Source organism: Mesocricetus auratus, unplaced genomic scaffold (assembly GCF_017639785.1).
Source record: "Mesocricetus auratus isolate SY011 unplaced genomic scaffold, BCM_Maur_2.0 Super-Scaffold_100014, whole genome shotgun sequence".
Taxonomy (NCBI): Eukaryota; Metazoa; Chordata; class Mammalia; order Rodentia; family Cricetidae; genus Mesocricetus; species Mesocricetus auratus.
The window spans coordinates 2,653,384-2,681,201 of record NW_024429197.1 but is presented as its reverse complement, the minus strand read 5'-3'; the positions used below and the strand labels follow the sequence as shown (position 1 = coordinate 2,681,201).

Below are 27,818 nucleotides of genomic sequence, written 5' to 3'. Positions count from 1 at the left end.
TGATGATTAGAGACGGGGCGGACCTGAGCCTCCTGGTTCTTCCCCACCCACAGACCAGGGTGGCAAGCAAAGCCTCAACTTAGCACATTGGCTCATCACTTCCTCCCTTGTAAACAGGAAAGGAGCCACCTCCCCAGACAAGGCTGGCCTCCGTCTTCAAACTCTTAGACTTCTCTTTTTAATTCCTTTTCTTTACACTTATTTGTTTTGCTTTTGTAGGCGGAGGCTTTTGTCAGGACTGCCGGCTTCCCAAATAACCACACAGAGACTTCTTATTAACTATAAATGCTCAGCCCATAGCTTAGGCTTGTTACTAACTGGCTCTTTCAAGTTAAACTAACTCATATTTCTCATCCATGCTCTACTATGTGGTGGTAGCTCTTTTCAGCACAGCATGTTCATCCCCTATGTCCTCTGCATCTGACTGGAGACTCTGCCTTCTTCCCAGTGTTCTCCCAGTCTGGCTCTCCTGCCTAACCTCTTCCTGTCTAGCTAGCTATTGGCCAGTCAGGTTTTTATTAACAATGAGAGCAACACATTTTCACAGCAAGCAGAAGGATTATTCCACAGCATGCTTTGCATTTTACACTAAAGAAACCACAGATTCCTTTTTCCCTCTATTTTCCATTTTGCCTGTGTGCACACGTGTGTGTATGTGTGTGTGTGTTGTACATGAATGTATTTTTTCTTCTGCGTGTGTATGCATGCTTCTGGAGGCCCAAGGCTAATGTCTGAATTCATCCTCAGTTACTCTTCTATCTTATTACTTGAGGTAGGGTCTCCCAGTCAAACCCGAAGTTTGCAAGTAAGGCTAATCTTGCTAGCCAGTTTGCTCTGGGAATACCCCTGTCTCTGCCTTCTGAGACTGGAATCCGAGACGGCTTGCCTGTGTCTACCCGGCATTAATCTGAGTTCTGTGGATCTGAATTCTGATCCTCATGCAGGCGTGGCGAGTTCTTTAACCGATGAGCCATCTCCCCAGCCCCACTCTTGACTCTCGGGTCTCTCCAGGGTGCCATGGTCAGTAGGTGCTTACAGGGAATGACCAAGTGGAGTACGGGGCGGACAGGAGCCTGCAGGCCTGGGCTGGTTCTGCTTGGCTACAGCTGTGACAGCAAAGGTGACTGAAACTGTGAGGACATCCTAACATGAAGCAAATGAAACATGTGCTGAAGATGGAAGGCTGGGACCCAGCTGCCAAAACTGCTACGCATGTATGTATGTATGTATGTATGCATGCATGCATGCATGCATGTATGTATGCATGTATGTATGTATGTATATGGCAGTGTTGCACATCCTCTCTAACCTGAGATGATCTGTCTTCCCCTCTCTGTTTTCTCAGGGTCAAGTTCAAAGTGACTTTGGAATCCACACTTGGAAGACCTTCTCCAGCCTGGGTCTCCCAAGGGCAGTGTGGAATGGAGTTGTCCCCGCCTAACCCTGACATGCAGTGAGCTCACTCTTCAGACCTAACCACACTATTCAGTAGTGTCCGTGTGAGCGGGCATATGCCACAGCATGAAGGTGGAGGCCAGAGGACGGCCTTGTGGAGTGAGCTCTCTCCACTTTTATGTGGGTTTCAGTGATCAGTTAGGGTTGCCAGGGACGAACAGCAAGTGCCTGGACCAGCTGAGCCATCCCCCTCACCCCTGACCCACCTTCAGCTATGGACTTGGGCAAGAGAGGCTTTGTTTATAATGGCTGGGTTTGTCCATCTATGCTTCCTAGAGTTTCTGCTGGAGGAGCTGACCTTCCGGGTGAATGCATCCCCCAAACCCACCCCCTTTGTATCTGATCCTGGAGCCATCACCCCACCTCTCAATAAGCTGGGGAGCGCGATACGTGTTCTAGCAGGATTTGAAAGGATGTGCCCTGGGAGCCACACCCAATGTTGAAAGAAATTGCATTCTGTTTTGGTTTGGGAGGCCCTCACATGTGCCTACCCGGACCCAGCAGTGCAGAGCACACCTCTGAGGCAGGACAGAAAGACAGGAAAAATTAGGAGGACATGAAGGAGTCATTCACCTTTCTGCCTTCCCAGTTATGAACCTACACTCTAAACCTAGGAATCTCACCAGAAACCCATTCACAGGGAAGGAGCACACACTGTGTGACCTCGGCTCTCGGCTTTGACTGACTGTCTGATAGCCACATCCAAGGCTCTCCACAGACACCCACAATCTCAGCCATCATGGGAGAGGAAAGGGAACTGGCGTACACGGATAATGGCACTGTTTCTGTGATCCCTGAGAGCAGAGCAACCAAATTCCTGGCTCAGATGGGCGTGGTCAGGAGAACAGACAGCCACTCAAGTCGCTCCTAACCGGTGGCTCCCAGGTCAGTGGATCCCGAGATGAACAAGGACAGTAGGCCAAGCTTTACTGAATTGGAAAGCAGCTTCCCACAGGGGAACGGACTTGAAGGTGTGTTGCCGGCCCGGCCTCCTGGTTCTGTTTTCCGTCCTAATTGACTTGGGCCGTGTGTAAACTTGAGATTGAGTTCAGAGATTCGAGTTTGGTTGAGTTGGATGGGTGTGGGGTGGGGTAGGAGAAACAGACTGGGGGAGGGGGAGGTCGACTAAGAAGTCTCAAGGAGGAAGGAGGGACCAGGAAGTGAGGAAAGCGGGGTGTCAGTCAGCCATCACTATTACCTTGGTAAGTCAGAGCCTTTCAAAGTTCCCAGCTTCTGGGGGAAATGCACGACTTTGGGGATGACTTTACAGGCTTTGGGGCTGTCTCTACATTACTGTCTGTACAGAGTCCATTCAGAAGCCTCCCACTAGTTTGCAGTCGTTCCCTTCTGAGATGAGCTCATAGCCCCTGTAGAACTCGCTGAGAAGCCCGCTCTGCCAGGGGCTTCTCTTTCCTGCCTAGTGGCACTGTTCTTACTCTACCACTAACCATAAATCAATGCTACTCTTTTTGAGATTGCCCATATCACACTTAGGGACATCTCATTTCCTGTGCCACTTCCTTGGAAGTCTATAATCACACCCATGCTTTTGGGTGCCTTTTAGTTCTTTATCTAAAAAAATGCATATGTAAACCAGATGGTGGTGACAGATGCCTTTAATCCCAGCACTCAGGAGGCAGAGACAGGTGAGTTCAAGAGTCTGTGAGTTCAAGGCCAGCCTGGTCTACAGAGTGAGTTCCAGGACAGCCAGGACTGTTACACAGAGAAACCCTGTCTCGAAAAAACAACAAAATTAAAAAATAAAATAAATGTGTGTGTGTGTGTGTGTGTGTGTGTGTACTACATGTGTGCAGAGGCCCATAGAGGCCAGAAGGGGGCACTAGAGCTCCTGGAGCTAGAGTTAGTAGACACAGGGTGCTGGGAGTTAAACCCTGGTCCTCTGGAATAGCAGAAGCACTCTTATATTACAGGGTCATTTCCTCAGTCCTCCAGTGCAGTTCTGAGCCCCTCCCTCTCTTTCTCCTCACCCTGTGCTCTCAGCATATACTAAGATTATTTTTATTAAAACCTCAAATTCTGCTTTATACCGTCTACTTCTGAAATTCCTTTCTGCACTAAAGCCACGAATCCTGGTTTGATCTGAGCCAAGATCCTTAAAAATTAGGGGGACTCCCCAGGTTGTTGAGGGTGACAGTGTCGAGCTGTGTCTCTGTCCCTTTGCAACTGGCTCTTCCAAGCACTCGGAACTCCTGCCCCAATGATGCTGCCTCCATCTCCAATGGGCCTGGTTCCTGGCATCTTGCTCAGCCCAGGTCTAGCATCCCACCTATCATAGGCTTGCTTTTTCTCATCTATACCATCGATGTGCTCATGAACCCCCAGGTCATTCTGTAGCCAAGACAAAGCACTCTTACCCTATTACCCAAATTATCAAGCCTCAAATGTCTCAGTTGCAAGAAACCCCCTCAATTTAGTCACCAAAGAAAGGCCAACACTAGACCCAGGCCATTTGTGTTTCTGCTGATTTATTGGCCAGCTGGACCACAGAACACACATCTTGAGACAGCCAGGCCCCTCCCTTCTCCCTGTATGTGGAGAGGTTCAACTGTCCCACTGAGTTCTGCCTTGGTGGCGCCTGGGGTTGGGCTCCCTGGCCTCTCTTGCAGGACAGGCATATTGGCAGAAGGTGTAGGGCTAGGTCAGCCAGTGGTCTCTTCTACCCCAGGCCAGCTGACCCTCCTCCTCCAGACAGTGGGACCACCACAGTCAATCCTGTGTCTTAGGAAAGACACTCTCCACCGGAAGTCAGTCTTCCTAAGCACCAACAGCCCTTCAGTCACTTCCCCTCCAAGAGGATTTGGACAACCAGGTTCTCAAACATCAGATGATGGGGAGTGTATAAAGCTAAAATGAATAACTGCCATTCTCAGAGCATCTAGAGGCACCCACTGTGTGACAGCACACAGAGGCGCCCACCGTGTGACAACAGTTCACAGAGGTGCCTACTGTGTATAGCTTAGGTTGGGTGGGACAGAGGTGGGTCCTGGCCGGGAACTTGCAGTGGGAATGATGGTCACACTTTGACCTAATGGACCCCCAAGAGCTTCCTGGGGGGTGAGGTGGGTGGAATCTCTCTTGTTTTATGTGGACTATTCTGACTTTACAGTCATCCTCTGTAGGACAGGAGGCAATGGGGCCTTCCACCATAGGAAACACAGGCCAAGCTGCTGACGAGACAATGTGCCAACACTTCTAGACACCCAAGTGGATGTACCCACAGAGGAGTTTTGGACTGTGTAGGGATGGTATTTAGGGGTATCCCATGGTCATGTTGATCTACATGAGAGGCCCTTCTTTGGGGGGAACCAAGAGGATTCATTCCTGGGGACTGAATGGGCTGCAGGTGATTGCAGACACTTCAAGAGACAAGGCTTCTGAGGGGAATGGGTCACCCTGGGCATTCCATGTAGAAAATGGGAGTCTCTTGGTGCCTGTTGCTCAGGGGTCCGTCTCAGTCTCCATCGCCTGGGTGGATGCCCCATCCCAGGGGAAGGATGCGGGACGGGCGTGGCTCAGGGTATCATGTGCCACCACTTGAAGGCGAAGGGCTCCCGGCGCACATTGGTGCCACAGTGAACTTCCCCGTGCAGCATGTGGTAGGGTGTGAAGTCATCGATGAAGGTGCAGTGTAGGCCCAGCGGCTCCAGCAGGGAGCGCACCTTCTCCTCCAGGCAGCAGCGGCCATTGATGATGGGCCCGAAGGGCTTGGGGATGCCCAGGTACTTGCCCAATACCAGCATGTTCACCTGCGGCAAAGTGGGGGCCCAGATCAGAGGCAGGACTCCAACATCACCTGCCCACCCTGGAGGCCCCAAGAGAATCTGGGGTTATCTCCAGGCAGCCTTGAACATGTCTGATCTCTCACTCCTCTCTCCTGGAGAGCGCCAGCGAACCTGACACCTGCAGAAGGATCTGCAGAGCCCAGGCCCCTGCCCTCCTCTTTGGTGGTTGCCATGTTTGCACAACAGAACCCCTCCTAGGCCATCTCTGATTGGACCAAGTTAAACAGCTGACCAAGATGAGCCAATCGGGTTCCCTCTTCCAGAAAATTAGCGTTGACGTGGGGTGAATCTTTTTCTATACAGGTTCAGCATCTCATGGCCACCATTCATTGTGGTGGTTTGAGTGACAATATGTATGCATATGTGGTCTCTAGCTGGTGGAACTGTTTGGGAAGGATTGAGAAATGTGGCTGCCGGGTGGCGGCGGCACATGCCTTTAATCCTCGGGAGGCAGATGCAGGCGGATCTCTGTGAGTTCAAGACCAGCCTGTTCTACAAGAGCTAGCTCCAGGACAGCCTCCAAAGCCACAGAGAAACTTTGCCTCAAAAAAAACAAAAAAAATTTTTGAGATTACTCCTGTCAGAATGGCTAAAATCAAAAACACTGAAGACAATTTATGCTGGAGAGGATGTGGAGAGAGGGGAACACTCCTCCACTGCTGGTGGGAGTGCCAACTTGTACAGCCACTTTGGAAATCAGTATGGAGATTCCTCAGGAAAATGGGCATCGATCTACCACAAGATCCAGCAATTCCACTCTTAGGCATATATACAAAAGAGGCAAATTCATACAACAAGGGCATCTGCTCCACTATGTTCATAGCAGCATTATTTGTAATAGCCAGAACCTGGAAGCAACCTAGATGCCCCTCAACTGAAGAGTGGATAGAGAAAATGTGGTACATTTACACAATGGAGTATTACTCAGCAGAAAAAAACAATGGAATCTTGAAATTCACAGGTAAATGGATAGCACTGGAAGAAACCATCCTGAGTGAGGTAACCCAGTCACAAAAAGACAAACATGGTATGTACTCACTCATATATGGATTTTAGACATGGTTCAGGATAGTGCCAGTCTGCACTTCCACTGACAGAGAGTCTGGGAAACAGGAAAGAACCTAAAAGATATGCATGGTACCCAAGAGAAGAGAAATGAGGCAAGAGCTTCTGAACAGATTGGGAACATGGTGAGGAGTGGGGGGGTGGTGGGAGCTGGGAAGAAGAGAGGGGGAGAAGAGGAAGAGAGAGTAGGTCATGGGGGAACAGGAAGGTTGAGTGGGGGGGTAGAATAGGGGGAAGAGGGAATCATAGGTTAGAAGACAGATCTGGCACCAGTGAGAACTCTAGTGATCTAAAGGGATGTCACCAATTGGCAAGCTAAGCAATAGTGGAGAGACCACCTCGAATGCCCATTCCTGATAATGAACTTGATGTCTATAACCATCCTGGAGCCTTCATCCTGTGACTGATGGAAGCAGAGGCAAACACCCACAGTTAAACACTGAACTGAACCCATGGAACCCAGTGACAGAGAGAGATGAGCAAATTGGCAAAGAATGGGCTGGCAAAACCAGCAGAGACAGCTGATCTGAACAAGGGGGAGCTCTTGGACCCCAGACTGACAGCTGGGAGGCCAGCATGGGACTGATCCAGACCCCCTGAGTGTAAGAGTCAGTGAGGAGGCCTGGGCAACCTATGGGGCCCTGAGCAGTGGATCAGTGTTTATCCTTGGAATACAAACAGACATCGTGTGTCCATAACACAAAGAGGGATGCTCTCTCAGCCTGGACTCTTAGAGGAGTGCCTGGACACTGCCCTGAGTGAAATGACAGACTCTAGATATCCCCTATGTGGAAGGAAATGGCAATAGGGTGGGAGGCTGGGGGAGGGATAGTGGAGGGGGTGTGGGAGGAGGGGAGGAAGAGGGAACAGGGATTGACATGTAAAACAAGTTATTTAAATTAAAATAACAATAAAAAAGAAATATGGCCTTGTTGGAGGAGTCACTCGGGGTGGGTTTTGAGGCTTCAAAAAGCCCACATCATTCCCCAGTTAACTCTGTCTGCCTCACATTTGTGGATCAGACACGAGCTCTGAGCTACTGCTCCAATGCCAGGCCTGCCTGCCTCCTGCCTCACCCCTTGCTCAGGAACTTCCCCTCCAAACGGTGAGCTCCCATGAAACGTTTTCTTTTACATGTTGCCTTGGTCGTGGTGCTTTAACACACAGTAGAAAAGTAACACAGACATTCGCACCTGCTGCCGAACGGCAAAGAGAGAGGGGCAGAGACAGGAGACCAGCGGAGGCAGCGATGCGGACACAGAAACGAGAGGGCTCAGGCCACACTGAGGGCTCGCTACAGCTGTACCACCCTCAGATGTCACAGTGGCCTTCTGTCAGGTCTCCATCTGGCTGAGCCAGCTTGGGTGGGCCTCTGCCTCTAGCCAACACAAGAACCTCAACCCTTGCACAAGCTTCCGGGAGCATGCGGATTAATTACAAGGTTGCCCCAAACATGCAGGAAGGAAGGGGAGCAGAGAAGGGCTTTGCAAGTAAGGGCGGAAAGTCAGAGAGGGAAGGAAGGGAGGACTGGGTTAGGGTCAGGGCTAGGGCTAGGGTTAGGGTTAGAGTCAGGGTCAGGGTTAGAGTCAGGGTTAGGGTTAGGGTTAGGGTTAGAGTCAGGGTCAGGGTTAGAGTCAGGGTTAGGGTTAGAGTCAGGGTTAGGGTTAGGGTTAGGGTTAGGGTCAGGGTCAGGGTTAGGGTTAGAGTCAGGGTTAGGGTTAGAGTCAGGGTTAGGGTTAGGGTTAGAGTCAGGGTCAGGGTTAGAGTCAGGGTTAGGGTTAGGGTCAGGGTCAGGGTCAGGGTTAGCGTTAGGGTTAGAGTCAGGGTTAGGGTTAGAGTCAGGGTCAGGGTCAGGGTTAGGGTTAGAGTCAGGGTTAGGGTTAGGGTCAGGGTCAGGGTCAGGGTTAGTGTCAGGGTCAGGGTCAGGGTTAGGGGATGCAGGCTCTGAGGATGGAGAGTGACGAGAACAGCTGGTGACCAGGGCAGCAACAATGCTCCTTGGCAGCGAGTTAGAAGGCAGCCATACTCCATGACCCTCCCTCAGACCTGCTCAATCAGGATGCTTGAGGGGGGAGCTCCAGTATTGGGTGTTTGAAGTGGAAACTCAAGGTTTAGAGACAGCAGAGACAAGGCATGTTCCATCCAAGGCATGCCTTCCGTGAAGCCCTCTGGGACCTCCACTCCTATCTCAGGTTGACTGCATCTCGTCCCGTCTGTGATCTGACCCCTTATCCATGCAGAATCAGTGGTTGGGACATGCCCTCAGAGTGGTGAGGAGAATGCTCCCTTAACAGAGGCCAGGGACCGTTCTCAGCCGTCTCTGTTCTCCATAGGACGTCTGGCTCTGTGTGGAATGATGGCGGCAGAGTCAGGGCTGACCCCTGAGCTCCTGGGTGACGCCATGTGCTCTGCACACATGAACCTATGTAACTTTTCTTAATGCCACAGATTGGGTCACAGGAAGCCATAATGTCAGCCTGGGCATCCTGGGCCTCGATTCTCCTCACCCCCACCCCCAGGTCACTGCAGTTCCCACATGAAGGCAATCGAATGTCTTTCCCCATACTGAGACTCAGAGCCTCACCCGAGGAAGCCCAGGTGGGGAACTCACCAGGTCGGGGAAGAAAGCCACGGCCTTCCTCCTCTCCGTCTTGAAGAGCTGCGGGATGTCAATGATGTCGCCCTCCGTCAGGCCCAGCTCCCGCTTCAGCACCTCCCGGTTCCAGTCGATACAGCTCTGCAGGTGGGCAAGGGACAAACTGGAGAGACCTTGCCAGTGTGGCTGAGGCAGGTGACCAAGTGCCCACCATCAGCTATACACACCCCTCCTGCCTAGTTCCTACCCTCCCATGTCCGGCTCCTCAGTCTGAACAAACACTGAGAACACACCATCCTAGACTCCAATTTAGGGGCTCTTAGTCAATACGTGATTTAAGATCTATGTTATCATTAATTGTGTGTGTGTGTGTGTGTGTGTGTGTGTGTGTGTGTGTGTGTGTAGGTGTGTGCCTGGATGCAGTACCCTTGGAGGCCAGAAGAGGCAAAAGGTGTACTCACAAGTTTGACTTCCCCAAGTTTCCCATCCATGGGACGCCCTACACTAGGCTTCAAGCCTTTATTCCCACCTCTCCTTTCCCTCCACATCAGTTCCATCTCAGTCTGTCCCCATCTGCCCTCTTCTCTTGCTTCAAGGACACCTGTTGAATGCTGCCCTCGGGCCTGGTGGGTTGCAGTGCCCTTGCCCACTGATTTATCCCACACCTGTCTCATCTGAGTCTTCGCGCAGTCCCAAGTTCAAGGCTGTAGCAGGCCAAACCCTTGCCACCGACTCTGACATCCTTCCTGGGGGTTGAGTTGCATCTGTCTCTGTGCTTATAGCCCTGGCTGCCTCATTTCTCAGATGCACAGGGCTCACAGATGCCAGGTCAAAGGAGGGTCTGGGCCTGTTTCAACCTGGCTGACCTTTTGTGAACTGTGGGTCCCAGATGTCTGCCCTGGCCCTGACCCCAGTCCCATCCACACCTACGTGCCTCCCACAGCCCCATGGCCTTTGTACCTGGGCAAACTTATTAAAGTTGATAAGGTTCTGGTTGGAAAGGACCTGATTGATGGAGATGGTCTTGACCCGCCTGTCACCTGTGAAAGAGACAAAGAGGCCTGGGGACGCTCCCACAAAGCTGTGTGAGGGCCTCCCGCTCTGGAGACCAGAGGCCAGGTTCACAGCTGCTGGTCTGCCTAGTCAATGGCTCCAAGGCTCTCCTGAGCAGGGGGTGACCAGCATCTGTGAGAGCTTAGCCTGGCCAATGGGCACATCTGGGGGAAGAAGAGGGATTGGAGGAGCCTGGTTGCCAGGGTGCGATGAACTGTAGTTTTATTTAAGTTCACTGGAAGTGGTAATGACTAATTGGGCTTAACAGCAGCACTGGGAACCTGGTAATGATTCTTCTTCCTCCAGCTCCTTGGGGAGAAGCTGGGTCTATTGAGGGCCTTCATCCAGGGCCGGGGTTTATGGGTTCTTTAGACAGTGAAGCAGCCCAGCTCAGCAGGTCCTAGAAGTCCAATACCAACAGGCTCTGGCTTGCTTTTTTAGGAGCGACTTCGGGTCGGGTTTTCCTGCCTGCCCAGTAGAGGCCATGGAGACAGGACTGGCCAGGGAAACAGAGCCCTCTCAGCTGCCAGCTAACCAAGCCCTGACCATGAGCTCCGCTGCAGTGTCTATTCCCCTGCAGGTTCATTACCTCAAGCAGCCACCATTGGAGGTGGCCAGAGTGCCGCAGCCTCCTGGCAAAGATGTGCTGGCAAGAGGCTCCTCCCACCAAGTTGCCCTTGGGTTTCTCCCTAAAGCCAGGCCCTGACATAGGTGAGGGCGTAACTACATCCTGTGATGACCAAGGACAGAAGGCATGGTGGCTGGGGCTTCGGAGAGCACTTTAGAGGGTGGCAGAGAGCCCCTCTGAGAGAGACAGGAGACCACTGATGGAGGTTTTGGGGCTCCAGCAGCTTCGTAGAGCTGTTAGACCTCACTTAAAAAAATCATCTGGACTTCAAACCAATGACCAAAAAACACTAAACCTGGGCTCTGGAACCTTCTGAGTGGAGGCATGATGGGACATCCCTGGGCACACCTGGCCCTCACCTTCTTCTCCACACCCTCTGCCCTGTGCCAATCTTAGCCCCGCCCCTAATAGACGGTGGTCACCAGTGATGCAGGGTGTGCCATGTCAGAAGGAAGCGGTCCTGAATTTTGAGGGTACCAGTTGGCTTTAAAATGCTCATTCTGCTGGGTGGTGGTGGCGCATGCCTTTAATCCCAGCACTCGGAAGGCAGAGGCAGGCGGATCTCTGTGAGTTCAAGGCAGGGCTGGTCTGACAGCCTCCAAAACAATACACAGAAACCCTGTCTCGTAAAACCAAAAAAATAAATAAATAAAAAATAAAAAAATAAAATAAAATAAAATGCTCATTCCTTTCTGAAGTCATGGGGTGCTCAGTTCAGGAGAGAGACAGTATGTTTTTTGGGGGGGACTTGACGCCTTTACTTACCAATGACTCCCTCAAAAAGGAGGGACCTGCCATGACCCCACTTCTGCTTTTCCTGGAACAGCCTGAAGCAGGCACTGGGGCTGGCCAGAAGGAGCCGGAAGCCCTGTGTGTGGAGAGCAGGCACAGCTGAACTCATGGTCTTACGCTCCTATCACCCCCATTCAGCCCCGGCCCCAAACTCTCAAGGCTGCCGAGACATGCTTCAAGTCCTTACCTTCCTGTCTGGTGCAGGGACGAAACTCAGAAACTCATCCACATGGCCCACAGCCAGCCAGTCCACAAAGAGCTCCACCAGGGGCTGCACCTTCTGGGCACGGAGGAAGTCTCGGACCACCCGGGTGACTCTGCGGCCTCTCGACCTGGGGCGTGGTTAGGAAAAGACACCAGACTAAACACACACTCTACGGGAAATGGCCAGAATGGCCAGAGGGCAGCTCTCCCTAGTACCTGACTCCAAAATGTGCTCCCAGGCATAGTGTCACAGACTTAGCATTTGGGAAGTTGAGGCAGGAGGATTGCAAGTTCAAGGGAAGCCCGGGATATATAGTGACTTCCAGGCCAGGCTGAGCTACGTAGCAATACGTTAATCTCAAAGCAACATATTACTTTATAAATAGGAAAGACAGTAAGTATATTTTAATATTCCACTCAGGGTGGGTTCCGATTAAGCCACTTAGCACAGGCTAGTCACGGTAATGAATGACCCGTGACACAGGTCCTGAGAACCATGTTCTCCAGGACACTGAACCACCCCACCCCCACTCTTGTCTTGAGTCTCACAAAACTGAGTAGTCCTTCCTGGAGTTAGTTTACACCTCTCTTGCAGCCTCAGTTTGCTGGACGTCCACGGGAGAGGTCAACAAGATCGCCCCGGCAGATCTCACAGGCCTGGGACTTTCTGTTCGTGCATTTACAACCCATCCTTCTCTGGCCCTCTGGAAAATACCTACAGCACGGTCTCAACGTCTTCTCTCTAGCTTGACTCTGGGCTCGTCTATATTTGATCTCATCTCTTCTAGTGGCTTTGCTTAACTGCCTGTAGCTTTCACTCTCCTTGTCCGTCATTGACCTGTGTCACATGTAGAATACATGTGTGTGCATGCCTGTATATATATATGTGTGTGTGTGAGAGAGAGAGAGAGAGAGTTTGTGCATTCGAGTGTGCATGCATGTGTGTGCTTGTGCATGAGCATGTGTGTATATGTGTGTGCATGTGTGTGTGCATGCACATGAGTGTGTGTATGTGTGTACACATTAAGGCTCCTGTAATCTCAACTCTCATTTCACTTAATCCCTCCCTTGCTTTCAGAAAAAGATCCAACATTAATCATTTCCACTACAGTATGACCAAGGTTTGACTTAGATGCTGTTTTCTCTATGCTCTCAGATGCTTCCTTACATGTGCCATATATTTATTTCACAGAGGACTTCAGCCCAGCCAGGATGTACTGTGTGTGTGTGGCCCAGCCTCTTTGTGCCCCTTGTAAAGGAAAGGGCTGGACTTAACGACATCGCATGTCCCTGCTCACTCTGGCCCACTTCGCTGGTATTATCTGACTTCCCAGGGTAAGCACAGGCAGTCTGGAGAGCAGCCCACCCCACCCAGGACTTCCCTGGGCTCATCCCCACCACCACCATTACCGCCCAGAGCCTCTCACCCAGGCAGGTTGCCCCCGATGAGGATCCTCCCCAAGGGGTACTCCTTTCCATTGGCCACCACCGGCGGGCTGACCTCCAGGTTGCCAAAGGAGTCCAGGCCACTCACAGAGCTGTCTCGAGGCTCCCGAGTCACATAGCCAAAATCTAGACCCTGGGAGGGGAAACTCAGTCAGGCTCAGGTAGAGGATTAGGAAGAGTCTGAACTCATGTGATGGTCTCTGAGCTCCTAAAAGACAGGTGGGAACAGCCTCCCATTCTTCAGGAGGAAATACTGAGTCTGATCTGGTTTTATGTCACATGTGCAAAGGGGCCAAAACTGAGACTGGGAAGCATTTAATCCTGAGGCCCGTGGTGGAGCTGTTAGGCCGGTGACATTTTGCCAGGCCCAGTCACTCTGTACCCCGATCAGACAGACCCTGATGAGACAGGCTCCTTGAACTGCACAGGGCCCTCCTGTCAAGTCCAGGCCAAGGGGGGCAGAGTCTTCAAACTCTCAGAATGGCGGCCTCCCCTGTTGTCTCTCAGGGGGAATCCAGACAGCACTGAGGGCAGATGAGTGTCTGACACTATATGGCCCAGTGACCTGCAGCAGCGAGCACAGTCCTTAGAAAACGAGAGTGTCCGTCCCCTCAGTGCTCAGGGGCCCTCTGTACTCACTGTTACTCTGTTTATTACAAAAGGCAGAAAGGCCACGTGGTGGCGGCGGCACACACCTTTAATCCCAGCACTCAGGAGACAAGGCAGGCGGATCTCTGTGAGTTCAAGGCCAGCCTGGTCTACAGAGTGAGTTCCAGGACAGCCAGAGCTGTGTAACACAGAGAAACCCTGTCTTGAACCCCCCTCCAAACAAAACAAAACAAAAAAATCCCCCAAATAACAACAAAAACCCAAAAGGCAGCACATGCTCTAGTAAGACAGGCTCCTTCCCGGCAGGCAGCTGTCACCGTGACAATGACAGGCTTTATAAAACTGTGAAACTATTTCTGCCTTTGAGGAAACAGAGGCTGTGAGAGGGACAGAAGTCTCTCAATGCCACACAGCATGTGGATGATACCAAAGCCCTTACGTCTTTCCCACCTCCCGCGGCTGATCAGCAAATAAAACCACATAGTACTGCCGCAGTGAAGCACAGATAAATGCATAAATCTATCCCATATTAAGGGTGGAATAGGCTCATACCAAAATTGATTGCCCTGACTAAACATCACTGGCCCTCTCTCATAAGGTAACCAGCCAGCCAGCTGTTGCTCCTGCAGAACAAGGTTCCAGGTGCTATTCCCTGTATTCCTGGGTGTCCCTGAGGCTGTGTCGTCTCAGTCCCTGGGGCTGCATTGGCCCCCGACTCACCAGGATCCGTTTGTAAGGGAAGCCCTGCAGTTCCCCGTTCCTGGGGGAATCAAAGACCACGGGCATAGTCTTGTGTGGCGCCTGCACGTAGCCCAGCTCCATCTCATCCTGCAGATGGGGAGAGAGACCGCAGCTGTGGACAGTCAACAGTGCCCCCAAGTGCTGGCCACTGAGTTCTTGGGATGGGCGGCTCCTAGGTGTGGGTCGGTCTCGGCTTTTCAAGGTGGGGGAGACAGCCAAGAGAAGGGGATGGGGGCTTGGTTGCCCATGAGAGTCACATAGGAATAAAGGAGAACACAGACATTGGGGTGTGCCTGCGCTTGGGCAGGTCAGGGTGGGTACAGAGAGATGCAGCATGGAGCAGTTTGGACACCCAGGTCACCCACGGAGCATGCATCCACCCCTATGGCCTCTATACTTGGTCATGAAGGGCTGGCAGCAGTGCTGAGGGACATGAGACAGGGATGTCCCCTCCTCAGAGCTCTTGAGGAAATGATGGCCCAGAATCCATGATGGCACAGCCAGTGAGTGGCCTGCTGTGTGCCAGGCCCTGAGCTCTTTATGAACACACACTATTAGTCTCCACGACCCATCCATGGAAGATATGGCTATCATTCCTATGATACATGAAGGCAGAGAGGAACAGAGACACTAGCTTTTTGCTCAAGGGCACACAGCCTGCCAGTGACAAGAACCTGAAGTCCAGGTGTCCTGTTCCAGGATCCTAACCTCTATCTGAACTGGAAACTCCGTAGCTTGGCATTCAAGGCTTTTCAGTTCAGCGCTTGCCCCTTCCCAGAACCACTGCCCTGGCCAAGGGAGCAAATAAGGTTTACTCTCCTGCCTCCTGCCTCTGGGCCTTGGTATATGCTGGTCCGATCCCATCCCACCTGATGATTGGTAGTCCAAGTCCAAGCCTTTGTCAGCACAGTGGCTGGGTGTTCATTGCATGAGCTCATCAGCAAACACCCAGGTGTGATTACAAGAGGCCAGAGAAGATGAAGTGACGCTATGCAGGGCCTGTGGGGGAAGCGCCTGGGGAATAGCCGTGAATGTTCCCCACTTTCCCAGTCCAGCTCACGCAGAGGCCCCTCCCTCCCGGGCTTTTCCTTGGGGAGGACTCCCCAGGGCGCTCGGCCAGAAGCCCCGCCCCTTGGAACCCGCCATCCATCCAACAGAAACAGTAAGGCTTCCTCCAGTCCCCTCTGGCACTCTGGTACCCCTTGTATCCTGGACTCCAGGGCTTCTGAAACAGTCATTCACTACAGTGGGGCTTCCCAGCCCTGTGCTGTTGACACACTGGACCAGACTGTTCCCTGCGGGACTTGACTTGGCCCTGGAGTTTTAGCGACACTATGAGACTCTAGGTGCTAAAGGCAGCCCCTCTCCCCACTCTGTGACAACCAGTGTCTCCGGATGCTACCTAACGTCCCCTTGAGGGATAAACTGCCTCTCAGCTCAGTTCAGTGGGCTGGGAGTGTGTGTGGCTTCTGCCACCTTCCCTAGAGGTCTGCCTGTCTGAGAAATTTTGGAATGAGGACTCCACCTCTGGAGTCAGGGAGCCCTGGGTCCTCATGGGTATTTCCTTGCAGAATGCTGTCCCAGTGGGACTGCCCATGGCGCTGCTTACCTGGATCCAGCGGTCATTGCGGTTCTCCGCCTGAGGACAGATGGTGAGTTTGCAGCCTGCCTTCCTGGCCAGCTCCTCCACGGCCTCCACAAAGCACGTGTTATTTCTCACACTGTGAGCAATCCGGGTGGAAGGGGACACTCAGAGCCAGGGCCCAGGATCAGAGCCGACTCCAAGGCTAGGACTCCACCCAGACTCACCTGCACACGTACACCTCCCGGGGTGGCAGGGTGCTGGGTGTCATGATCCAGGGCGCCACCCGGAACACCACAGTGTCCGTGAAGATTGGGGTCTCGGAGAAGTCCTTCATAGGAGGACGGAGACAAAGAGTGCTGGACTCAAGAGTGTGGTGGCCAGACAAGACTTTTGATTTTCCGAAGCCCTCCCCTAAGTCCTCAAGAAATTCCCTGACTTGGGCTATGGATGTACGTCCTCTGGAAGAGTGTTTGCCTAGCATCTGAGTCCTGAGATCTGTCCCCACCATTGCATAAAAAGGGGGTATAGTAGTGTATGCCTAAAATCCTAGCGTTCAGGAGGTGAAGACAGAAAGGTTAGAAGTTCAAGGTCATCCTTGGTTACATAGTGAGCTTAAGACTAAGCTGGGCTACAAAAGACCCTGTCTCAAAACAAGCAAACCATTCCTTGGCTTCTCTAAAGGATGGAGATGCCCAGTAGGGTATTCGAGTGTGAGACCTTTAACTCCTGCGATGCCCAGGAACTTTTGTCTCACCCTCTGTAGCGCCACCCTTACTTACCTCATTGGAGTCATCCAGCAGGGTGACGTGGAAGGAGATGATCCCTGGGAAACCCGCATCAGGGAAGGAGAGGCCCTCCACAAAGAAGCGCTCCTCGTCGCCATTGAGGCGGGGTACCTCGTAGGACACCCTGTCTGGTCCCAGGACACACTTATAGGCCTCACAGGAATCCTCAGGACCTGTGAGAAGAGGAGGGGCTGTGACAGTTGAGCTGCTCAGGGAATGTGAAGGTCTCAGGAGAGTTGAGCAGTTTCTCCCAAGTGCAAGGCAAACAGCCTTTAAAAGGGCCCTTCCTCTCCTACCCCAGGGAGGGAGAAAAGGCCCAGCCCCTGGGCATGGTGGGGAAGGGCACTCTTCTCTAAGAGACAAATCAGTGTTTACCCTAACCCAGCATGCTGCCTCTCACCATCTTCCCACAAGAATATGTAGACAGGGGCTGGAGAGACAGCTCAGTGGTTAGGGGTGCTTGCTGTTCTTGCAGGGTTCAGTTCTCTGCACCCATGTTGGAAGCTCACAACCACCTGTAACTCCAACTCCAGGGGATCTGATGCCCTCTCCTGGCCTCCATGATCACCTGCATATGTGTGTAATACCCACCCCCATGTACATATATAAAAATGAATCTAAAAATATATGGGTGCAAATTGCAGTAAGAAGCTCAACTTCAACAAAGGGGTGGTGGAGCACGCCTTTAATCCCAGCACTCGGGAGGCAGAGGCAGGGGGACCTCTGGGCTCAATGAGGACAGCCTGGTGTACAGAGCGAGTTCTGGGACAGTGAGGGCTACACAGAGAAATTCTGTGTCTAAAAGCTAACAAAACAAAGCAAAAACAAACAAACAAAAACAAAATAAACCCTCTTCAGGGGTCTGGTAGAGAAGCCTATTTAATAGGCTCAAGGATGATGGCTCAGTCAATAAAGGACTTGATGTGCAAGCTTGAGGACCCAAGTGCCGTGCCCAGAGCTCATGCTCAGAAAAGCTAGTGAGGGACTCTGACTCGAAAACAAAGCAAGACAGTACCTGAGGAACAATACCTGAGGCTGTCCTGTGGTCTTCACATCACACACACACACACACACACACACACACACACACACACACACACACGCACACACACTCCGCTGGAACCTGAGCTGAGATGCACATATACCCACGACAGGGGGGCAGACAGGGTTGGGCGGGTGCCCAATTCACACTTACCACAGACGTGGAAGACCCGTGCCCTTTCTGCATCACAGCTGGAGGTGTGGAGGATAAGTTTGTGGTCGTCAAAGAGGGCTTCAGGTCCCTGGGTCCGTAGGACCATGATGGACATGTCTTCCAGATCTGTGAAGCCGGACAGAGGGAGTTGACAGACAGCTGCTCCATAAGTGCACTAAATCTCAAGGGCTGGGCATCCCAGCCTCAGCTCAGGGAGATATCAGGACCCACTGGAGTGACTGAGAGGTGTGTGTGCACATGTGATTCTACCCTGCTGCATGTCCTCTCTGCAGCCCACATTCCCTGTGTGCCCAGAGCAGAGTTGAAGATCACCTGGGCATCTTACTGGGTAAGCCACGCCCTCCCATCCCCAGGGGATGCTTACTTTAGAAGGCAGCTCCTACGAGTATAATGCAGTGCCTCATTCCATCACAGGTCAGAGATCCAGTGGGAAGGGGTCTGGATGTGGGTTTGGCAGCCCACAGGCTGGATGTGCAAATTGGAGGATCCCTCCTGACCTCTGAGCCTCAGTCCTTTCCTTTCTAAACTGGGGTGGACACTCACCCCCTTGAATGATTAAAGAAAGATCTGGGGGAAGGGCCTTGCACACAGTGGGTACTCAGACAATGCCAGCAGCCCTTTCCCTCCAGTACCACAAGGACTGGGGACTGCGGAGAGACAGCCTGGGCTGGGTTCTGAAGAATTTCATGGTGAACTCTGACCCTCCCCTGCCCAACTTCAGAGCCCCTCCTGGGGGTAGGAACCCCTGTGGGGTAACTGAGGAGGGACCTTGGGTACCCAGAGACTGGGCTAGCCCAGCACACTCACCTTGCAGGCAGTTCACATGTTGGTCACAGTTATCTTGGGCATCAGAGCCCACATCATCCCGATCACAGTTCACCAGCAAGATGGCTCCATACCCGTCAGGGCCCCACACCCACTGCCTCTGTCAACGAGAAGATACAGCTGGCAACAGGGGCTCCAGCCAGACCCAGGGCAGGCCTCCAACTCAGTACTTCCTGGCCAGCCTCCTGAGCCTTTATGCTATCCTGTGAGAAGCCCACTTTCACTGAAGCAGCCCCTGCTCAAGAAGCATCCATGGTGGCCTAGTGCTTACACCATCAAGTCCGATCCATGGTGGCTGGCTGTGAGGTGCCCCCTGACCATGATCCTCTTTCTCTATGGGTGACTTCTCAATTCCCCTCTCATCCCTCCAGCTCAAGCCCTGTTCCAGCTAATGGAATCCCTTTCCAACCCAGCTTAAGCATTCCTTCCCGGAAACCCTCCTTGTCTGGCTCAGGCATTCCTTCCTAGAAGTCCTCCTTGCCCTTCTGGCCACTGTGGCCTCTTCTAAACCCCCAATGCATCAGCACTATTAGACTGTATCAAAGGCCTTTAACAGTGTCTTATTCAGTAGGCTGCTCTTTCTGCCCAGACCTGGGTCCTCACATTTATTACCTGTAGGACTAATCTGCTCGGCGTCTGTTTTTGTCAATAAAGCTTTATCAGAACACAGTCCCATGATTAGTTTATGCGTTAACTGGCTTTTTCAAAGTAGTATAGGTCACAAGGTCTAAAGCATTTACAATCTGGCTTCTATTTATTTATTTTGACTTTTTGAGATAAGTGTTTCTCTGTGTAGCCCTAGCTGTCCTGGAACTATCTCTGTAGACCAGGCTGGTCTCGAACTCAGAGATCTACCTGTCTTTGCCTCCTGAGTGCTGGTACCAAAGACGTGTGCCACCACCTCCTGGCAAGGCTTTTATTTTTCTTTCTAAAAGTTTCATAACCCTTGGCCTACTTTGTAAACTAAGAGCTTTCTTCTCATCAATCACAGATAGCCCAGGTCTAGGGACCCATATTATGGTCACATTTGCTGATGACTCCTGCCATGCCTGGTCTCTGTCTGGCTGCCTCAACCTCGAGTCACCTGGGGGGAAAGTGACACTCATATGGCCTTGCACCTCTGACCTGCTGCATAGGAACTCCACACTTGCTGCCTCTGTCCAAGGCTCAGCCAGAAGCCCACCTTATCCACGAAGCTCCTGTCCTGTCGGTCCTCACAATCCACGCCACAGTCCAGAGTGATGTCTGTTGGGAGGCAGCAGCAGGTGAGTCCCCATGATAGACCTTGGCGTCCACCTCAGTCATCGGGGCCAGGTAGGTGGGTGCCATCCCCCAGGAGACACCCACAGGCTGGGGCCTTAGAGTTTCCCATCCTTGGGCAAGGGGAGGGGCTTTGGGGAGGAAGGAGGGTCAGTGCAAAGAATGGACCAGAGGAAGCTTTCCCTGAAGGTAACATGCTCTGAAGTATGAGGGAGGGAGGGAGGGAGGGAGGGAGGGAGGGAGGGAGGGAGGGAGGGAGGGAGGGAGGGAGAGAAGGAAGGAGGGAGAGAGAGAGAGAGAGAGAGAGAGAGAGAGAGAGAGAGAGCACTTGGGTGATTTTATTCCCCCACCACTGTGACAAGAATGGTGGGACCTCACCAACACAGGTGGGTGGAAGGAACCCCACACAGAGGAGCAGATGTGGAGGGAGGGATTCCAGCTGCAGGAATCCGACAGACTACACACTTTGCTACATGTGCTTGGTTGTAAATCATATAGAAGATAAAGGGAACACAGCAGAAGACAGTGAAGAGACCTTGGGTGGGGGACTCTGGGGGCTGACTCAGTGATTGGTGTGCCGAGTACATGTTTGTAACTTCATTTACTGTGCACAGCTGGTATGTGTAGTGATTTCTGTTTTTGTTTTTGAGACAGGGTCTCACTATGTAGCCCTGATTGGCCTAGAACTAGCTATGTAGATCAGGATATCCTCCTGCCTCTGCCTCCCAATGGTGGGATTAAAGGCTTGTGCCACCGTACCTGGATTCCACTTGTCATTAAAAAAAAAGTATTTATTTATTTATTTATTACGTATACCGTGTTCTACCTGCATGTATCCTTGCACACCAGAAGAGGGCACCAGATCTCATTATAGATATTTGTGAGCCGCCATGTGATTGTTAGGAGTTGAATTCTGGAAGAGCAGCCATCTCTCCAGCCCCTCTGTTTTACCTGTTAAGGCAGGGTCTCTCGCTAAACCTGGAGCTCAACAATTCAGCTAGCCTGGATAGCCAGCAAGACTCCAGGGTTTTCCTGTTTCCCCCTCCCAGTGCTGGGGTTATAACACAGGCTGCCATGGTCTGCTTTTATATGGGCACTGGGGATTAGAACTCAGGTTCTCATGCTTGTTCAGTAAGCACTTTACCTGTCTTCCCTAGGCCCTTTATCCCCTATGTTTGAATTTTCTAATATGCACTTTCTTTTTCCATTAAAAAAAACAATTGGTTGGCGTTGTGTGTATGTGTGTGTGTGTGTGTGTGTGTGCATGTGCACATTCGTGTTCACACACATGTGTTCCTGGAACCAAACCCAAGCTCTTGCAGAGGTCAGCAGGGTATTCTACTGTAGAGCAGCATGCCCAGCTCCTAACCCGCTTCTTTTTAAAGGAAGTTTATCAGCAGTTCTCACAGGGCTTGCTGGCCACACCCTCCCCTGCCCGGCTTACCCACACAGGTGAGGTAGAGTACCGCATAGGCCAGGGGCAACTGCTCGTGGCTGGAGTGGTAGGCTATCTGAATCTGCAGAGAGACATGCTCAGTGTCACATATATGGCATTTGGACAGGCCTCTGGGACCTGGTGGGCAGAGGCAGGACCCTCAGCCACCTCTGCCCCTGTGCCAGCTCCCGTTTAAGCTCCTCAGAGTCATTTATTCCCATCCCTTGGCATGTCTGTAGGTGGGCACCATTTGTCCTGGGTCCATGGGGATATGAGTTCTAGCCCTACCAACAAGTACCTAGACTTGAGCCCAGCATCTTCTGGCGAAAGTCTGATACCTGTCTGTGCTGCCTTAGTTTCCCCAGCCTTTCTGACCAGAACTGTAGATCCTCTGAGGGTGGGACCTGCTTTGTAGGAAAGAAAACTCTAGAGCCCTACATTTGACCTGCCCACATTTGCCACTCTGGTGACAGAAGGGCACTCCTATGGGCTCTGCCGGGTGACCTGGTCTCAGATCGACTCTCCTGAGATAGCTTCTGACCTCTGGGCCTCAGTTTCCTCAGCCATAAAGTGAGGATAATGATGGTTTCTACCCTGTAGGATGGGTTACAGCCAGGTGGATTAAAGGGGCACAGCGTGTGGGGGTTCATCACAGCTGGCCCAGGCTTAGCTACCATTAAGGGTGAGGACAGAGGTTGCCACGTTGGGAAGCTGGTGGTGGCATCTGTCACTGACCCTGGGGCATGTCCTGCAGACACCTGTGCCATGCCACCCTGGCTCTGACATCCTCCTTCATCTGGGTCGCAGGGTCAGGACCCTGTGGAGCCCACCTACCCCTCAGACTAGGAACCCCAGTATCTACACCAGGCTCTCACATGTGGGGAGGGGAGGAGGGCCTTCCTCAGTCCTACTGACCTGTGAGCCCCAGAGCTCAGGATGGGGACGGACCCACACAGCCTCAACTTTCAAAACAACAGGCAGAGCTTCCATAGCCTGGCAGCCCAGCCCCAGAGACTCTGATCCTCAGTAACTAGACCACTCACTGGGACTTGTGACTTTACATAAGACACACTCCTTCTTAACCTCAGTGTTATCCTCTGAAAAATGGGTTCATTGAGCTTAGGGCTGAAGCCAGATTCAGAAGGAAGATGAGAAGACTAGGAAGGGAGGGAGCCAGATGTGTGAGAATCCAGATGTCTTAAAAACTTCTGTTCCCTAGCTGGGTCAGCCCCCTGACAGTTTCTTGGTGCCCCACATAGGGGAGAGGGCCAGCTCATGATATGTGGGCTACCCGGGGCTTAGTAATGGTCAATGATCCTTAAAGGATTAGCTCCCCAAAACATTGCCCTTGATGCAAGAATATCTCCCTCATGACAGGTCCTGGTCCCCATCAATCCTTCAAGGGGATACCACCAGTCACAGTTTCTTCTATGCTTTAAATCTCTCCTATCTTTTAAATGGAGACAGGAAGAGGGTGGTTGGGAGGGAGGTGAGGCCCATCAGGGAAATGTCAGCTCCTAGGCATCAGTTTCCTTCCCCATCCCTGCTCTCTCCTCCATCCAGAGCAGCAGAAACCCCTAACCAAGTCCCTCCCTAAAGATGGGGAAACTGAGGTCCAACACAGAAGGACTATGCTAACTCCTCCCTTCATGGGGGCTGATTCAGCAGGAGAAGACACTCAGGGTTCATCCCCACCCAGCCTGGGAGCAGGACTGCAGCGGCCCCACCCTACAGATTGAAACACTGAGGTCTGAGGACACGCAGCCTGGACTTGTAAGTTGCAGAATTGAGACTCACACCCAGCAGTGTGGCCCTCAGGCCGAGTGCTCCCCCACGGAGCTGTGGAACTCTACAGGAAGATGGGATGCGGGGCCGGGGTGAACTCACATGACTGTCGTTGAGGTGATTGCTAGGGGAGTTCATGACCACAATGATTTCCAGCCCCTCGTTGAAACACCACCGCCTGGTGTCAGCTCGCTCTCGGCTCCTCTCAAAGCTGGGTGACACGTAGATGTCCACACCGGGTGTCCCATAGACCTCAAACATGGCTGTGCCCTCGGGAACCGAGCTGAGTAGAGCAAGGGATCATGGGCAATGTGAGGGAACCTTACTGAGACATGTGAGCTCAAGTTTCGTGCCCTCCTCCAGGAAGCATTCCCCAACTACCCAGGCAACTCACAGCAACGTCTGGGTGGCAGAGCCCAGGTAGGTACCACACAAACTCATGGGCATTCTTGTGCCTAAGAGCTGAGATCCAATATCTCACCACCATCCTGCTCATTTGGTGCTGGTGATCACACACACACACACACACACACACACACACACACACACACACACACACACGGCAGAAAGACTCAAGAGAGATGGATGAGTGGGAAATACAGACATGGGCGGGGCCCAATGGCACACACCTTTAATCCCAGCACTTAGGAGGCTTCCACAGGTGGATCTCAGTGAGTTAGAGGTTAGCCTGATCTATAGAGCTAGTTCCAGGACACTCAGGGCTACAGTGAGAGCCTGTCTCAAAAAACAAAACAGTAAAAGAAAACCAAAAAAGAAAGGAAGGCAGACATAGGTAGGTGCTTCAGCCAGGGAGGAAGAGCTCTCTCTTGAACCCCAGGGAGGAAGAGCTCTCTCTTGAACCTCAGGAAGAGCTCTCTCTTGAACCTCAGGGAGGAAGAGCTCTCTCTTGAACCTCAGGGAGGAAGAGCTCTCTCTTGAACCCCAGGGAGGAAGAGCTCTCTCTTGAACCTCAGGGAGGAAGAGCTCTCTCTTGAACCCCAGGGAGCATCCCATTCCTAGAGGCAGCTGGCTTCCAGTAACCCAAGAAGCTGGTCAGTTTTCTACATTTGGTCCACTACCATGCTGGGCCCTGGATCCACCACGGAGGGCCAAAGTGACTTGAAACCTTCCTAGTGTGAAGCCCTTTGGCTCAGAGGTTCCAGTCAACTCAGCTCAGTATCCCTGGGCCACCCAATGAGTTGCTAGGAATCCCTAGGGAAGCTGGAGACAGCATTGTCCAGGAAGGACAAACAAAGGTGGTGGCCACAGACACTGACATGCACTGCAGCCTCGGCAGAGGCAAGGGCTTAGTGGCTAAGGCCACAATCATCGGTCAGGTGGCTATCTAGCCGGGTCCCATTTCAGCCAGGTGACCTTGACTCAGTCTCCTAGAGCGTGGGCTAATGACACACACTTGGCCAGTCTCTTGGGAAATCAGGAGGCTCAAGTGTATTAATAGCCATGAGAGGCTTGGAACACCCCTGGCCAAGGTAAGGAAGCTGCTATTAAGATGAATTATGGTGCAGGCTGCAGGAGGATGGTGAGCTGGGGCGACTCAGATTCCTCTGAAGAAAAGGAGATTTCATGCAGGGGCCTCAGGAGGTCAACGCTACAGTGCGGTGGGTTGATTCCCATTTTATCCGTAGTGTGGAACCACCGATGGTTCTTGAGAGGGGGGCGATGTGGCCCCTGCAGGCGGGAAGCCCGGGTTCAAATCCCAGCCCACCGCTCACACCTGGAGGGCATGACACGGCCTTCTAGGCAGCTCACTCTATCCTGTTCAGATGACCAGGAGATGGAAGGGGCAGATGTGTCTGTAAAGCGCTCAGAATGAAAGTTATAACTGTGGTTTTTCTGTCTACTTAGCGGCTGCACCTGAATCTACAGACATTTTAGCTGCTGTCTGTGCCCTGCAGCCCCGCAATCAGTGTCCCAATGCTCAGACCAAGGCCTGGCGGGATTTCCAGTCTGCTGGCGCTGGCCCGGCCGCAGCCATCACATGTAGGTCTTAACTAAGTCTCTATCGTTCTGTTTATCAACAAAGACTCAGGAGTCAGATGTTGGGGTGAAAACCTGCCAGACGGGAAGCTGAGAAACAACCAGCTGTCCTTCCTTTTTGGTCAGAGGCCCAGAAACCGTCCACCCATCCCAAACCAAAAAAGACGGAGAATCTCCAAGTCCCTCCCTACTCATTCCCCTGCGCCTCTCCATCCTGGACCCTCCATTTTCTCTAAGGCCAATTCTTGACAACTAGTGGCTGTCTCCATCCCCTGATCTGAGGCTAATTTTATTAACACAGTCTCGGAGTTCCACAGTGCCATCAAATATACCTCAACACAGAACCTTATTTTACTGTTAGGGAAACTGAGGCGGCCAGAAGGTAAGACTCCAGAGCCCCATCCAGGAATGACGCCCCAGCACGGAAGCAATGTGTCGGGATGGCCGAGGTGGCTCCCGGAAGAAGAACCTGGACCAGCGGCAGCAGATCTCTGCTTCCTGGAAGTTAGGAAGTGCCTAGAACCTCTCTTGGGCAACACTCTTCCTGGGCCAGGCAACCATGACAGTCGGTGAGGCAAACCCCTCGCCCTACCTTCCAGATGGCTCTAGGCCATTACTCTCCTAACCCAACTGAGCCTGTTCACAGTCCTACCAGGCAGCTGGGGTGCACAGAGGCTGTGTTCTCAGTAAGGTGACCAGCCTTGCAAGAACCAAGGCGTGTTCCTGAGACAGAACATCCAGAGCTAAAACCTAGGCAGGGGCTGGTGAGATGGCTCACCCAGTAGAGGCTTTTTCCACCAGGATTGATGACCTGTATTTGATCCCTTGGACCTACATGGTAGAAAGAGAGATCTGAGTCCTCCTGAACACTGTCCACTTGAACCCGCTGTTACCTCTCCATCCCCACTGCACAAATAAATAAATAAATGAAATAATATATTAAAAAAAAAACTGAACAGTCCTTGAAAACTACAAGTGACCAGTTCCTTGAACCTTGTGAACAAAGCTCCCAGTGCCGGTGGCGCTACAGGGACCTGGCCATCAAGTCCTTCTGATGGCTACTGATGCCTAAGCCTCATGGCAAAGGGACTGCTTAGAAATGCTGGCCCTAAGTCCCCACTGGGGCCACAAGGATGACACAGGAGCCCTCGGCCAGCTCTTCCTCTGTGCCCTTGTCTGCCTGCCCACTGTGAGGATGATACTGGTGACTTCGGTAAATGAAGCTGTCCCTGTATTATGTGCACATTATCATCTCACTTTGGGGAAACTGAGGCGCCGGGGTGACTTGTCCAAAGTCAAGTAGTTGCTGACTGACAACTCCATGTCCTGGGGCTTAGCTGTTCTGTCCTCACTGACCTGATGCCTCCCTCTTGGGCTAAGGCTCTGGCCTCCAAAACAAAGCTGCCGATGAGAGGTTCCAGTGGTTAAAACAGAAAACAGAAACAAAAGACAAGGCTCCCTCAGCACTGGCCTGTGGGGACAGAGACCACAATCCAAACAGTGCAGGCTCTGAGTGGCAGTTGCAATCACCAGGGGTCCCAGGTCCCCTATTGTGCCAGCTCTGCTCACAGACGAGGCCCAGGAGACTCTGGGCGCATCTGACCCCACATCCCTCCCACCCTGCTCTGGCTGGGCAGTGGTGGCCACACTGACCTTCTCCAAAGTCCCCTGACTCAGCTCCTTGCTGGATGCTCAGAACTCCTGAGAACCCCCATGTGGACAGAGGAGCCTGTCCCGTTGGTCCAGGGGGCTCTGAGGCCTCAGAGCAGAGCTCAAACAGCACGATCTTTCTTCTTTTTTAAAGGCCTATTTATCTATTTATTATACACACAGTGTTCTGTCTGCATGTATCCCTGCACACCAGAAGACGGCACCATATCTCACTATAGATGACTGAGTCACAATGTGGTTGCTGGGAATTGAACTCAGGACCTCTGGAAGAGCAGTCAGTGCTCTTAACCACTGAGCCATCTCTCCATCCCCAAAAGGCACTTTCTATGTCAAACCCTTCTAGTTATCTTGCAGAAAACTAAGGCCCAGGAAGGAAGAGCTGGTGGCTCAGGATGATACAGCCTTGGAGACACCTAGGATCCAAACTCAGGCCTCCTTCCTGACTCCACTGGGCAGCTCATCGGTGCCACGAGTTGTCTTTTCTCCCAACTAGGGGGGCAGTGTCCAAGCTCCTCAACAAATGAGGGGGGCAGCTTTTTAATTTGTTTTTTTTAAAAGATCCAAACTGCAATTGGGGGTGGGGAGGTGCTGGTGGTAAAACTCAGAACCGCAAATACACTAAGTAAGAGTTTTGCCACCGCAAGGCACTCTCAGCCACACCCCAGATGAGTTTTTGAATAGTGTTTCATTTTTTTTTTACAGAGTCTCATGTAGGGCAGGCTGGCCTTGAATTTATGGAGCCAAGGGTGACCTGGAACTTCTGAATCTCTTGCCTCTATCTCCAAAGTGCTGGAATTACAGTCGTATGCCGCTGTATCTGGTTTTTATGGTACTGGCAATGAAAGGCATGGCCTTGTGCATTGCTG

The 27,818-nt window shown here is 52.2% G+C and overlaps 1 protein-coding gene across 1 annotated transcript; it reads right to left on the bottom strand.

Annotated features, from left to right (window-relative positions):
* Positions 1–3,930: 3,930 nt before the first annotated feature.
* Positions 3,931–23,827, bottom strand: Padi3 (peptidyl arginine deiminase 3). Its single transcript, XM_040757531.1, has 16 exons — positions 23,678–23,827; positions 23,386–23,566; positions 21,508–21,580; positions 19,987–20,048; positions 18,786–18,903; positions 17,958–18,083; positions 16,757–16,935; positions 16,202–16,305; positions 16,002–16,113; positions 14,372–14,479; positions 13,024–13,175; positions 11,580–11,724; positions 11,366–11,468; positions 9,880–9,959; positions 8,935–9,060; positions 3,931–5,222 (listed from the first exon to the last, which is right to left on the bottom strand). The coding sequence occupies exons 1-16, from the start codon at positions 23,728–23,730 to the stop codon at positions 4,989–4,991; spliced, it is 1,956 nt and encodes a 651-aa protein (XP_040613465.1). The 5' UTR covers positions 23,731–23,827; the 3' UTR covers positions 3,931–4,988.
* Positions 23,828–27,818: the final 3,991 nt, after the last annotated feature.